The 14,555-nt window shown below is 44.4% G+C and overlaps 1 protein-coding gene across 1 annotated transcript in view; it reads right to left on the bottom strand.

The window, feature by feature from the left end:
- The window catches only part of LOC126188368 (sulfate anion transporter 1-like), a 153,010-nt gene that overhangs the window by 98,809 nt on the left and 39,646 nt on the right, over positions 1-14,555 (bottom strand). Inside the window, exon 4 of the mRNA XM_049929967.1 lies at positions 8,869-9,311. Coding sequence (XP_049785924.1) covers positions 8,869-9,311 — 443 coding nt within the window. The remainder of the gene's footprint in view (positions 1-8,868; positions 9,312-14,555) is intronic.

The following is a 14,555-nucleotide window of genomic DNA, read 5'->3' on the forward strand; positions in this document are numbered from 1 at the left end:
TTTATTTTGGTATCATACAGATGTCTGTCTTCATAATTCCTGATGTTGATTTTCCAATGAAATACACATAATAACAAACAACATGCGACACTGATTAGCTGTTTTGCTGTAACTACTTGCAACATAACGTAACTAATGGCCCCATATCCTTTCATTTTATATTTGATTATAGCAAAAGTTTTAACAAATTGTCTCTGTTTACAGCAAAAATTGTGATAAATTACCCTGGGTTACAATCAAATTGTAACAAATTGTCTCATGCTGCAGCAAAAATTGTAACAAATTGACTCATATTACAACAAAAACAGTGCAATGCTAGAAGAATTCAAGATAAAATTGTTTAACATTTTGATTTCTCCAAGCGCCTTGATGCATCAGAGCTATTTAGCGTGGGCGTTCTTTCGCTGGCGGGCGCTGCAATGTAATCCATGCTATTTTATAATTCGTTTCTGATGAAACAGATTTTGCAACTGTGTTAGAAACTGTGGAGTGGATCAAAGGTCATGGTGCTACATCGAAGTGGAAAAAATATATGAGCACCACAGATACGACGAGTTCCAATACATAATAAAATACTTTTTTCAAAAACCAGGTTGTATTCAGGATTCCATACACTGTATTATTAGAAAACCTTATTTTTCAACAAAGTCTCCGTTGAATGCAACAGCCCGACCCTGCATTACTTGGAGAGCCTGTGTGCCTGTATGGCACCACTCTGCTTATCGACATCTTGCTGCATTAATACCCTCATTGTCATCCATGTACTGCTTCCTGCACAATGCGACCTTCATTGGGCCAGACAGATGGAAGTGAGAAGGTAGGAGATCTGGACTGTAGGGTGGATGAGGGAGGGACACACCTTTGAGTATCCCAACTGGTGGACAAGTGTGTCAGCTCTATCAACAAAGATGTCCAGCTGTGCGGCTTGGTATTTGACTGTGATCTGTCAGTCACCTCCAGTGAGAATGTCTGCAGGTTCCAGCACTGCAGGAGTGACAGCTGTGTGCCGCTGGGCAGCACTGGAAAGGTTTGCGCGATTTTGTTGCGATGATGACAGATGCCTCACTCAATGACTCACGGTGCTTTTGTCCCCTGTCAAGTGTCCGCCTATGAACATCTGCAGTGGTCTAGTTTTCCGCCAAAATAAACTCCATCACAGCCCTCTGCTTGCAGTGTACCTTCATTACAGACGCCGTTTTGAAAGCTAAGCATAGCACCACCAACTGTAGGTACGTTATGAAACTATAGGGGCTGAAGTGGGAATATTCCGAAATGTCGCATAACAAATTCCACATTTTTCCGACAGAAACTGGAAGAGAAAACGAAGTGCTGACTTACTGGACGTCCACCGTATTAGCGACGTTTCACTGCTATCCACATGGATGAATGGGAGGCGCTACTAAAGATTCGCGCCCTCTCTCAGCACCGCTGCAACATCGCACGGAGTTCGATGTAAAACCGAGCATGGACTCGTTCTGTCCGGTTTCTGACGTCCCATGAAGTAGTCAACACCGTCTAGTGATGACACCAGCGCTATTCATGACTGAGACGGAACTGTACGTTTGTAAATGTTGAGCTTCTACTACAAGAGAAAACTTTGTTATTGGGTACAGCAAGTGGTGCTTTACTGTTCAAAGACGCTTATAAATATTCGATACATTCATTTGGCAATGGACTGTATAAAGTTAAGTAAATCCTTTCATCATTCTTGTAATTATGTGAACTACTGTTTCGTATGTTGTAGTTCTGATTAGCAATCTCCCACAGCAATCAAAGAACCCACAGCTATGACTGGATGATTGCAGTTTCATCAGGTCATAACACAGAATGTTATTCTCCTTCTTTTATCATTTGTACTTTGCAAATTTTTTGATTCTTGCATTTCGTCTTCTTATACGTATAACTGCGATCATTCCCAAATACAGTTTGCACATGCTGTGTTTATATAAACCAAACGATTTCTCAAATGTCTTCAGTTGACTAACACACTGAAATACCCTCATCTACTAACCATCCAACAAAAAGCCCACAATAGACTACACTACTAACAGGCTGAACTTGGGGATTACATCCTTCCTCTATTCTCCACATCTACAAAGCCTGTGCAGCTCCATCCTTTCCTATGCAAATGTTGCATGGATTTCCACACAGCCAAAGTTCTATAACTCCCTCCAAATACTTGTATGCTATGTCTCGCTTTCTGCATCAGTTTACCTTCCTCCACGTGGAGCCTCCATCATCTCATCAAATTTCCACCACTCCTCATCCACACAGAAAACCTCCACGTCTCCTAAAACGTCCATAAACTAACTTCCAAAACACCTCTGTCTCTCCGCTAATCAATATCCCCTGATATTCTGCCACTCCTTTAAAAGCACATCCCACCATACCTACACCTACACACACTCTATGTTCTATCCAAACGCAACTTCAACCAACTCCCTCTCCTAGACAATGAGATCTGCCCTGGTATTTATCCCTGTAAACAATTTTGCTCTACCCCAGCCAACTCTCTCCATATCAGAGCTTTTTTTCTCTGTCTGTCTCCATCCATTCCCATCCATTTCCTCTTGTAACCACTACCCTATACACGCACCAAACTTTTCCCAACCCTCCATGTTTCCCATGTTCTGTCTCCCCAGTACCCAACCCAACACCTACCTTCATCTCCAAAGTATTCTCTACTCCTCAACCGTAAGGAACATACACTCTCCTCCCGAAATACTTTTACCCCAATGCAGGTCCGCAAGATGTCAAGTGAAAGTGAAGTGCTTCAGCGCTTTTTCATAGAAGAATTTCACCATTCTGTAAGGTGTTTTCATACATAGATATTTTCGTTTTTTAGCTGTCCATCTTTCAATTTTTAATTTAAAATCGTAAATCAGTCCCCATGTTTCTTTTTTCTCATTCTTGTTATATTTTTAAAAATGCCCTTGGCTACAGAGTGCAGTATTTTACTGCTGACTGCCCACCCCCTATCCATGTGTGGTGACGGGGATGAAATGACAACAAAGAAATTTTAAAATCCCAATAACTTCCCCTCAGAAATAACAAAAGCCTAGTCTGTTCTCTATGATGGACTCCTGATAAGGAAAATTTTCCAGCTGTCACCGTCTATGTTATCACCATTACCACCATACCAGATTGCCAGTCATTGCTGCAGTAATTTCTGCCACTCCTCGCTGCCTGTCGTCGCCTTTATGTTAGCCCTCACTGCCTGTCAACAACTTTGCAGTGAGACGTCGCCTTCGCCACTGGTCGTCGTCAGTGATCACCATCCCACATTCTCACTGCCACTCTTCGCCACTGCCAGCCCGTCACTACCATTACATTGCCTGCTTACCACCAACGTTGCGGCACTCATCTCTTGATGTATCAACCCCCGTCTACAACATCCACAATCATCTACTAAGACTTGTACTCGACGCCTACCTCCACTTATTCCTTTACGTCCTTCTATTTGTCCTCTTTTGCTCTTGCCACCTTCCCCACCTTCTTACTACTCAGAGAATCAGTCTGTTTCCCCACTAACACACACAACTTCCCCAGACGTAACTGACTCCTCATTTGCAGATGCAATCAGTTCTGGATGCACTGCAGTTGCACTACCACCACCGCTGCCACCGCCACCCCCAGTTCCCCCACCAACAATATAACTGCACCAGCCAGCAGCGATCATCAGTCATTACAGCTGTTCCACTGCCACCGCCATCATCACTACATCTGGGTCCATGACAAGTAGCACCAGCCACACCCACTCCAGCACCTGTAAACCCATACTAATCTTATATGCTGCAGCTGTTACCATATTCGCCACAAATGTATCACTTCCAAGCACACAAGCTTATATATACAGGGTGGTCCCGAATTCATGGTACAAACTTTAATGGTAGGTGCAGGACATTGTAACAAGGATATATTGTATAGGAATGTATAGTCCCAGGTGACGCGGTGAGGCGTAAACAGGGGAAATAACGGCCGAAAGGAAAACGAAAGATTTTATTGAAATCGTTGTTGACAAGTGTCATGTTTACAGTAAGTGTTCAAAATTGCGTCCACCATGAGCGATACATGCTTGACAGCGTCGGTGCAGCGATTGGCGTACACGTTCAAAGATGCCTGGTATTTCACGCACACCTGCAGCAGCTACAGATATGCGAGCAACGAGATCCTCATCTGAGTCAACTGGAGTCTCATAAACAAGACTCTTAAGATGTCCCCATAAAAAGTAATCGAGGCAAGAGAAATCAGGAGATCGGGGTGGCCAAGGGACTGGTCCACCACGCCCAATCCATCTAGCACCAAACGTGGCATTCAGGTAATTCCGTACAGCAGTGCTGAAGTGTGCTGGCGCTCCATCGTGCTGAAACCACATGCGGTTACGAATGGCGAGCGGAACATCTTGCAGCAGTTCTGGTAACACTTCTTGCAGAAAAATAAGATAGCTTTCGCCACAGAGTCGCGTGGGTAGTAAGTATGGCCCAATCAAAAAGTCGTTCACAATACCAGCCCACACATTAATACCGAAACGTTGTTGATACGCATGTGGACGCGTTGCATGTGGATTATCTGTTGCCCACACATGGGAATTGTGCGCATTAAAGACACCCTCGCGTGAAAATGTCGCTTCATCTGTAAATAGCACATGACCTACGAAATCCGGCTGCAACGCACATTGCTGCAACAACCACTGGCAGAAGTTCACGCGAAGAGGATAATCTGCCGGATTCAATGCTTGTACTTTTTGAAAATGGAAGGGGTGTAAGCGATTTTCATTTAACACTCTGCATACAGTCTGATGACTCACACGTACGTCACGCGCAACAGTTCTTGTGCTTGACTCGGGTCTATCAGCCACTATGTTCAAGATGCGTTCTTCCAGTCTTGGAGTGCGTACAGCTCTTAATCGACCAGCGTCATGTCTGTTGACGTCGAACGTACCTGTTTCACAAAGTTGACGATGTAACCGTTGAAAAATTCTATGATCCGGCATTCGTCGATTAGGATACTCCGCGCGATACATTCGTAACGCAGCTCTGGCGTTACCATTTGCACGGCCGTACATGTAATGCATGTCTGCTTTTTCTGCATACGTAAAGTCACCCATCGTCTACGGCAGCACAATTGTGAATGGCGCTTGTCCCTACTGCGATACATCATGTTCATCTACTGCCCTCTACCGGCAGTGACACCAACCGATCACTCCATTTCTCTTTCCCCTGTTTACGCCTCACCGCGTCACCTGCGACTATACATTCCTATACAATAAATCCTTGTTACAATGTCCTGTACCTACCATTAAAGTTTGTACCATGAATTCGGGACCACCCTGTATAAGAAAAGGGAAAGCCATACAAACTCATACCCCACTCCGCAGTTACTGTCCTCCAAAACCCCATACTCAAACGATCGCCACTAGTACAGATACCCCTCCTGTCTCTGACATCCAGTAATCCCCAAACCAAACCTACAACCAGAACCTATGGAGTCCTTTCCCATCCCATACTCAACATATTCTCCAACACATTGCTTCATCCTATCACATCCTGATGTCAGTTTCCTTGGTCCTTAGTTACTACCCCTTAAAATAAAGAAGTACTTTCCGAACGTCAATATACCGTCGATCATAAGCCACAAAGACTCCATAATCGTCAAGTCATCAGATCCTGATTTTAAACTCACCTACTTCTAAGATTGTATTCCATTATCTTCAGTTCACATGTCTCCCTGCTCTCACTCAGTCGACAATGACCTAGACAACACCAAACCCTTCCCCACTGTCCACGAAGTCTTACTGCTTTGATTAAGACGTTGACTCTGAGATCATTGTGGGGGAAGATGAGCAGGAGCTAAATTCATATCATGACTCAAAACTCCGGGAATTCGTTCTAATTCACCGTCATTCTGATCCTACATTCCCCAACTGTTTCTTTCCTGAAGATCCCTCTACCATAGGGCTCCTCCTTCAGAATGGAGTTTTCATCTATCACTGTAAACACAAAGTTCGGCCTTTCTAATACCAACCTCAAGATCACTGTTACCACAAATGCTTCATCTACAGTGATCTTTTAACACCCACTTTATGTGTCCCCACTGAAACCCAACCACCTGTACCAACACCGTCATAATCTTTTGTACAGCCAAACCCCTATCAACCATCCTGATCCGCCCTACCAATACACTTCTACATCTGAACAACTCTCTACGCCATGCTCCTACCACTGAAGCCATCATCTACTTTGTCACCACTGTCCTTCAAAAAATCCAATTTCGAGAGTTCAAGTATCCTGTGTCAAGTGAACCATGCAGCCCATTTTGTATTTCATTTACATACCACTGCCACATACTGCCAAAACCATTCCCAGTTCCTTTTTTTCCGAGTAGACACACTAGCCTAAGACTTTCCCAGTCCCGCAGAGCATCATCTCAAACCACATAGCACCGAAACACACACCACAGAATAGTTAGCTCCTTTGCATCACTGGAGCATTCTGCAAACCACACTGAACGACTTTTTCACTTACTCCACAACTTCGACGTCAAGTATCTATCCTCATCCTCTGTTCATTATCCTCTGTGATCTTTCCATTCTGACAATTACCTGCAGCAGGTCAACAAGCAGAATGTTATGAGCTTCATCTTCTGAAACTGGCCACTCTGAGCAGTCCGCCATACACTATCAGCTCCAACACATCAACATATTTACGTTATTTTCGATAATGTTGCATTTGTTCAAATTTCCATGTTTATTAATACTCTTCTAGGCTGAAGAACGCTACCTCACTACTACCAGCCCACCCCCACATGGGAGAATGGAATGACTATAACGAAAAAGAAAACAAAATAGTTTGTGGATCGGATATGCATTTAGAGTGGCTGTATCCACTCTTTAGCACTAATCAGATGACTACCACCATATTTCTCTGGTGCTAAACTGGTTAGTGCACCCCCCCCCCCGATCCAATGGTTATGTTAACAGCTGCAGCCCCAGAGGGGTGGTGGTAACATATTACTTTTTCGTGGCTGCAGCTTCGACAGGTGTGGTAATGCACATCTGGAAACAGTAGATTTTCCCAAAATTTTATGAGAAAGTAGGCCTTGGGCTGAAAATAATGTCCCAGGAAACAAGAAGTTAACAGCCTAAAAATTTTGGGAATCACCCTTGGGTGCATCACATTCTAAGTCTTTAACAGTTTTGTAACCTCTTAACCATTGGTGTTTGTTAGTCCCGATATTTTAGCAGATACAGAGTGGGCTGTAGAACCTGTTCTCCTTTCTAATCGCTGTAAAAATATGCCAAAGAAGAACCATATTTAGACTGTGGTCACCATTTACCCTAGAAGCTCTTTAAAAAACGAGGGCCATTGTATTGTTTCAGTTTAGCACACTTTTAAAATAATTTTCCAGGCACAGTGTATTCATTATAGCTTCTGCCAACCTCCAGATTCCGCCTAATCTCTAATGTGTCAACTAACGTCAAGAAACTGGGATTGCTTTGTATAAAAAATGGCCCACTGTAAGTTGTGATTTTGGCGCTTATTACTACAATTGTTGGTTTTGGGCCCAAAAAAAGAAGGAATCTGCATATTATGTATCTTTTATGCAATACATTTCCAGTCTGATGTGGGCGCTGACAAGAAATCATTCACTACCAGAATCAGATTTTCACTCTGCAGCGGAGTGTGCGCTGATATGAAACTTCGTGGCATATTAAAATTGTGTGCCGGACCGAGACTCGAATTAGGGACCTTCGCCTTCCGCAGACAAGTGCTCTACCAACTGAGCTACCGAAGCACTATTCCGCGCAACCTTACATCTGCCAGTATCTCGTCTCCTACCTTCCAAAGTTTACAGAAGCTCTCCTGCCAACCTTGCAGAACTAGCACTCCTGAAAGAAAAGATATTGCGCAGACATAGCTTAGCCACAGCCTGGAGGATGTTTCCCGAATGAGATTTTCACTATGCAGCTGAGTGTGAACTGATATGAAACTTCCTGACAGATTAAAACTGTGTGTCGGACCGAGACTCGAATTCGGGACCTTTGCCTTTGGCGGGAAACTGTTCTACCAACTGAGCTACCCAAGCACGACTCACTCCCGATCCTCACAGTCTTATTTCTACCAGTATCTCGTCTCCTACCTTCCAAAGTTTACAGAAGCTCTCCTGCCAAATTTGCAGAACTAGCACTCCTGAAAGAAAGGATACTGCGGAGACATGGCTTAGCCACAGCCTGGGGGATGTTTCCAGTATGAGATTTTCACTCTGCAGCGGAGTGTGCGCTGGTATGATACTTCCTGGGAAATTAAAACTGTGTGCCGGACCGAGACTCGAACTCGGGACCTTTGCCTTTGGCGGGCAAGTGTTCTACCAACTGAACTACCCAAGTACGTCTCACTCCCCGTCCTCACAATCGTATTTCTGCCAGTATCTCGTCCCCTACCTTCCAAAGTTTACAGAAGCTCTCATGCCAAAATTGCAGAACTAGCACTCCTGAAAGAAAGGATATTGTGAAGACATGGCTTAGCCAAAGCCAGGGGGATGTTTCCAGAATGAGATTTTCACTCTGAGACTAGAGCACTTGCCAGCGAAAGGCAAAGGTCCCGAGTTCGAGTCTCGGTCCAGACCACAGTTTTAATCGGCCTGCAAGTTTCATTCATTACCAGTTCAAATCTTTCGGCTTCTTTCAATTCTGCAACAGCCCAGCCATAAGTGGCCTTAGAGTGTGCACTTGGTACATGTCACTGTGTGAGCTGTAGTCGGAAGACTACCTATTTATTTCGACCTAATAGGCTGTACTGAGTTCATGTAATTTGTTCAAACTAACTGAGCTGAGTTCTTTCGGATCTTTGGACAGTATAGGGTTGTTACCTGGCAGAGAAATCAACTTGCGAGGCGGTAACGGTGGTGACGACGAGGACGACCAGCTCGGCAGACAGCCAGCGGCTGACCAGCTTCGGCACAGCCAGCTGGTAGACCACGAGCACCGCGATGGTGACGAGCGCGGTGGCGATGGCCGGCAGCCTGGGAGGCAGGCTGCCCGAGAACAGGTCGCCGTACGTGTAGACGAGGCGCAGCAGGCCGTGGTGCTTGGGCGCGTCGCGCGCCACGCCCAGCGCCTCCAGCAGCTGCGAGGTGAAGACGTGCACCGCTGCGCCCGTGGTGATGGCGCTCACCAGCGTCTCGCTCAGCACCCGGCACAGCGCCCCCAGGCGCAGCACCCACAGAGCCAGCAGCAGCAGGCCGCACCACAGCGACACCATGCTCACCACCTCCTCGGGAGTCACACCGTCCCCCGCGTGCTCCGACACGATCTGCGCCATCCCCACTACCACTCGAACCGATACCAAACCCGGAGATAGCACAGTAGAAAACGTACGATAACTCTGCTACCACAGAAGGAAGGCAAGGCACAGTAGACAAAAGGAGAGTGATTCGTAGTCGTGTCCTCGAACATATCCGCATCCTCTACACCTCCCACCGTCTTGAACCCCCTCACCCCCTGGTTGCTCCTCTCCTCTCCCATCCCCGCCCTCTGCCACGTCTTCACTGTTGTGTCCCCCCTACCCTCCATCTCTACACCCTCCATCTCCTTTCCCAAGGTGGCTTCCGTCAACTCCCCCTCCCGGATGATGCCCTCTCTCCCTCCATTTATCCTTCCTATCAACTCTGATCCTCCCTCCCCCTCCTTTCCTCTGTCCTTTCCCTGGGCTCCCTCTTCCCCCCCCTTCCGTCCTGTTTCCTCCCCACTACACCTCTCCCTACTTCCCTTCTCCCCCCCAGTCCTTTTGTATTCCCCTCCTCTGCCTACCCCCCTCCCTGTCGCGTCTGCCCCCCACCCCTCTTATGGGTCCTCATCCTCCATCAGCTCCTTTCCCGGTTCCCGCCCCCCTTCGCTTTTACTCTCCTTTCCCCCCTTTTTGTTTTCCCATCTTCTGTCCAGTTTCCCCCCACCTGCTCTCGACTGTGGTGTCACATTTGCCGACTTTTTCGTGCAGTGTTCTAGTGACTATTCAGTGTTGTTTGTCTTTCACGTGTTGTGAACAGAAACCACGCTGTCGCTGGGTGTGAATTTTATATCCTTTGCGAACAGAATCCAGACTGTCGCTGTGTTTTTTAATTGTCTATTGTTTTCCCTGTCTGCTCCGTATGTATTTTTATTCGCTTCATCATCCCTGTGTTGTTTGTTTTAAGTTCCCCGTTTTCCTTTCGCCTTGTTACTCACTAAGTCCCCGATTTTATCGCCTGTTTTTTATTATTATTTATTCTCCTGCTCTTTGTCAGAAAATCTGTAGGCTGAACAGCGGCATACTAAGCTGCTGCCAGCCCGCCCCCTTCGGGGGGAATTGAAATTCAATAAAGAAAAAAAAAATATTCGTGTCCGTTTCTACGGAATGCGCGCCAGGTGGAGTGCTTTCGCTTCGCGTCTAGTGTTTGCGGTGGCGCTTTCGGTTTGGAGCGCTGTTTGGATCGCTACCGCCTTCTGGCGGCAGGTGGAGCACGTTTACGGTCGCGTGATGATCGGAGAGTACGCAAAGTCTGTCGGTAAACTGAATAGAGAGCTAGCGAGTCCCCACTCTGCCAACCCAGCTACGTCACAAGGCGCTTCTACAGGCCGTTTCACAACGCAGTACCGGCCCTGCCGCGGCGCGCGATTTAAATCTGTGGCGACGCCGTGTACAGGTACGTCTCTGCTGCGTTCATTTTTAGACAAATGTATTAAGACCATAAGGAATACAAAAAATGATACCTTCTTCCGAAATACAATATTATAGAGTAAATAATATTAAGATAAGAATGGAAGCCAGGATTATACCACAAACATAGAACCGAATGCCTGTTCATGTGAATGTATTGTATGTTCCTCTGTTGCTATTCGTAAAACGAACCCCATATAATGCAATGAATCTGTAGAAGTTGAGGCTTGTTCTTACTTTGTGTTTCTACTAAAAGGTAGATATTTTCTTTGAAGGACTTCATTGAAACTTAACAATTTTTGCAACACGAAGAGTGTTTAAAAAGTAAGCAGAAATTTATAATTTTGCGTGTTGTATTAGTCCGATTTTCACGACTTTTTGGCACTATCTTCGTAAACATGTCTCAAAAGTATGTGTACAATGTTATGCATATTGTGTATTTACTCTGTTGTCAGCTGTCAAAAAGGTTATATGTTTTTTGGTAGCATCAACGATTATTTGTTTTGTATAAAAAAAGATTAGAGAATCTGTACTAAATTTTGTTATAGGAATGGAATGAAGTGTATGAAATTTTTAGAAATGTTAAATATTGCTTTTGGTGAGCCTATTATAAGTGAACCAACGGCATACAAGTGGTATAAACATTTCAAAGCACGCCTTAAAGGGCAGCGGTTTTACAAGCATGGATGAGATTAAAAATGCATAGTTAAGAGACCTATGAACTACCCCGAAGAAACAGTCCCTAAAGAATTTCGTAAATTGGAAAAAGCACTGGCACAAGTGTATAGTATGTAATGGGAAATATTTTGAAGAAGATAACATTGCTGTAGATTAACAAATAAAGTTCTTACCCAAACATAAAAATTAATACGTGAACGCATCTCGTATGTCAAGCTTTTTGAATCCCAGAATCCACGTACATGTTTCGAAGAAAATTTCAGCAGTGTTTAGAATAGGTATTGCGCATAAATTTCAAGCAATATGTCTCAGAATCAGGTGAAGAGTGACCGAGATAGAGATTTAGTGTTCCATAAGCATCAGAGGTTTCACGTGATTTAGAAACTGTCTATAACGATCAGTTTCCTCCCAAGATTATTAGTATTCCTTCGTGGCAATTCACTAAACCATGCAGCTTATTTTCGCGTTCCTTCCTTATGCGTCCTATTGGACGCGGCTGACGTTTGCATAAATTGCAGCCCTTTGATTGGGACTGGTAATATTAGCCAACAGTTCTTTTTGGGTCGCCTCTTTAATACACGATGTAATAACATTAGAGACGATCGAACGCTCGTTACTCCCAAAATACCTCCTCTTCCTCGTATTCTGCACGTTTTCTGGCAATCCTAGACGATTATCCATCACTTCCAGATATCGAAGTACATCAGTAAGTATACAAAGTTAACTGACTGACACTGGCAACTAAGATCATACGAACAGAAACTACGTATATCACTGCACGCCGATCTACACCTCTAAACAGGTAACGGGCAACAGATTTTGGGTGACCCTGTAGGCCGGTGGCAGTGTTCTTCCGGGAAAGGCCACTTCCCCCACCAAAAGCGCTGCTCGCTCTTTAGTTTACAGACAGACTATACTGGGCGGTGACCGAGAGAGGTGGTGGCGCGAGGGGGGCCCTGTTGTTGGGGGTCGTCAACTGCTCGCCACGTGCTTTGGCCGACCTCTTGGCTGACAGGGGCTGAGTCTGCCTTACCCGCATGTACGTGGCTTATCAAGCTTAGATGCCGTCGTGCAGGAGATCAGCGCGTGGGACCGTATGTCTTCTTATCGGCCGGTGAAACCACTGGCAGCGGTTGGCTCTGATGAGCATATGGAAGTGCAACGTGTTCCCGGCGCTGTGGTGGAGTGTGAGAAGTTGAGTACTGTTTTTATGTAACAGAGTTATATATATAAAAGGGTTTTCAAAGTTCTAGTGAAGTGTATGAGTTTCTTCACCAGTGTTTTTGTTGGGGTCTTCCCACCACAGTTTCCGTTTGCCTGTCCGCGGGAATGTGGTAATTGCTTCTTGGTCGGGCCGTTTCATTCACACCTCGACTGGGTGATTTAGGGTCGGTGTCGCGTGTATCTGTGGTTCGGAGTCTGTGCAGGCACCGCCCTTGCTACGTCTTCTGGTTTTGGGTAACTCGGGGAGATGGTGGCATGTAATGCAAGTCTTGGTGCTGATCTGCTGTGGTCCTGTAGACCACCAGTAACTATTCCGCCTATTGTGATTTGGCCCTCTTTACACGTGTCACTCCCTCACCGAGCTAAGGAAGATTTATTTCGGAACTGCCTTTAATGTGAAGGTTTGTGTACTGGCTTACTCACATTTATCTCGTAACAACTGACAGGTGTAATATAAGTTATTTAACTGGCGAGAGACAACTATTTTAGCTTTAGTACAAACTAGCTACTTAAAGGTATATTTTTTTAAGGAATTGTTCTCTTATAGATATAATAAGTTTAAAATCTTATTATTGGGAAGTTGCTAACGTCATACCTTGCAATATCCTTTACATAGAGAAAATTTGCCAGCTATTTAAAATAGTTTTTTTTTTTTTTTAATTGTGGTCTTAAAATCTTACCATTGGGAAGTTGTTAACGTCATACCTGGCAATCTCCTTTTCATAAAGAACATTTGTCAGCTATTCGAAATTGTTTTTGAAATTTTTTTTTAAATGCCAGACTTAAAAATTTATTATTGAGAAAGCCTTTAAAATAAAAGATAACCTTAGCAGTGTGTGCTATTTCACCAGCACCTCCTGGCCCCTACTTCCACGATAAAGTTTTTGGAATAACATGTGTACTAGACTTGTTTGTGAACCGCCCTAATTGACGGTTCAGAGAGATATTTAAGAAGCAGAGTAGCACAAGAAAATAAGGTGCGAAAGAAGACATTTTGATGGCAGTGCCCATAAGTGTTATTCCTTTAGTGACTCCAACTTACATCATGTGGCTACCATCTGCTGAAGACGACCATTTCGAAACTTCTAAAACGATCATATAACTGGCTGTACAGAAAGTGGAAGAAACTTTGCCGAAAAAATACGTCACTGAGTACAGACGACTGCGCCAACACTCTGCATGGTGCTTCAGCTCCACATGTAGAAATAATGGTTGGTCATCAGGTAGAAAAACTAATTTTACATCTCAGACCTGATCTCACATACACAAAAACTTTGCATGTGTTTCAGTACTACAACTTGGCGTTCCTAAAACACTTATGACGATATCAGAGACACTTCACGGTACATTTCTCCATGCTAATTCACTTTATAAAGTACGTTTCGGTTCCATCGAATTTCTCGTTCGTATTTTACGTGTACAGGTAGGGTAACTTTGAAACTCTGTGTCTCGGAAACGGATAAAGGTATCAAGAAAATTTTCAAGGCTATTCGATATTGGGATCCTAGGAACGTATTGTAGAAATTCAAGCAATTTTCAGTGGATATCCCTCTTGGAGACGGTGGCTGGTTTTTGGTACGAAAATATGGTAAGAAACGCTTTTTTGGGGTCTTCTAAGGAACCACGCATGAACTAAGTAATATTTTTGAAAACGAGAAGTTGGACGCTTCTAGGTAAATGCTTAGAAAATATACCTTCAAAATTTGAACAATCTGCTGCAGTTATTTATTGTTTACATTTCGTCTCACACCGCATTTCACGTGCGTATTTTACGTGTATAAGTATGGTAGATTTGAATCTCTGTGTCTCGGAAACCGATAAAGATATCGGGAAATCTTTCAACGTTGTTCGAGAGCAGAATTTTAGGAACATATTGTAAACTGCACTTATTTGCTATGCATAGCCATGGCCGTTCTTTCGTACTGAAAAAACTGTAATAAAACACTATTTTTGTGTTCT

Source organism: Schistocerca cancellata, chromosome 5, assembly GCF_023864275.1.
Source record: "Schistocerca cancellata isolate TAMUIC-IGC-003103 chromosome 5, iqSchCanc2.1, whole genome shotgun sequence".
Taxonomy (NCBI): domain Eukaryota; kingdom Metazoa; phylum Arthropoda; class Insecta; order Orthoptera; family Acrididae; genus Schistocerca; species Schistocerca cancellata.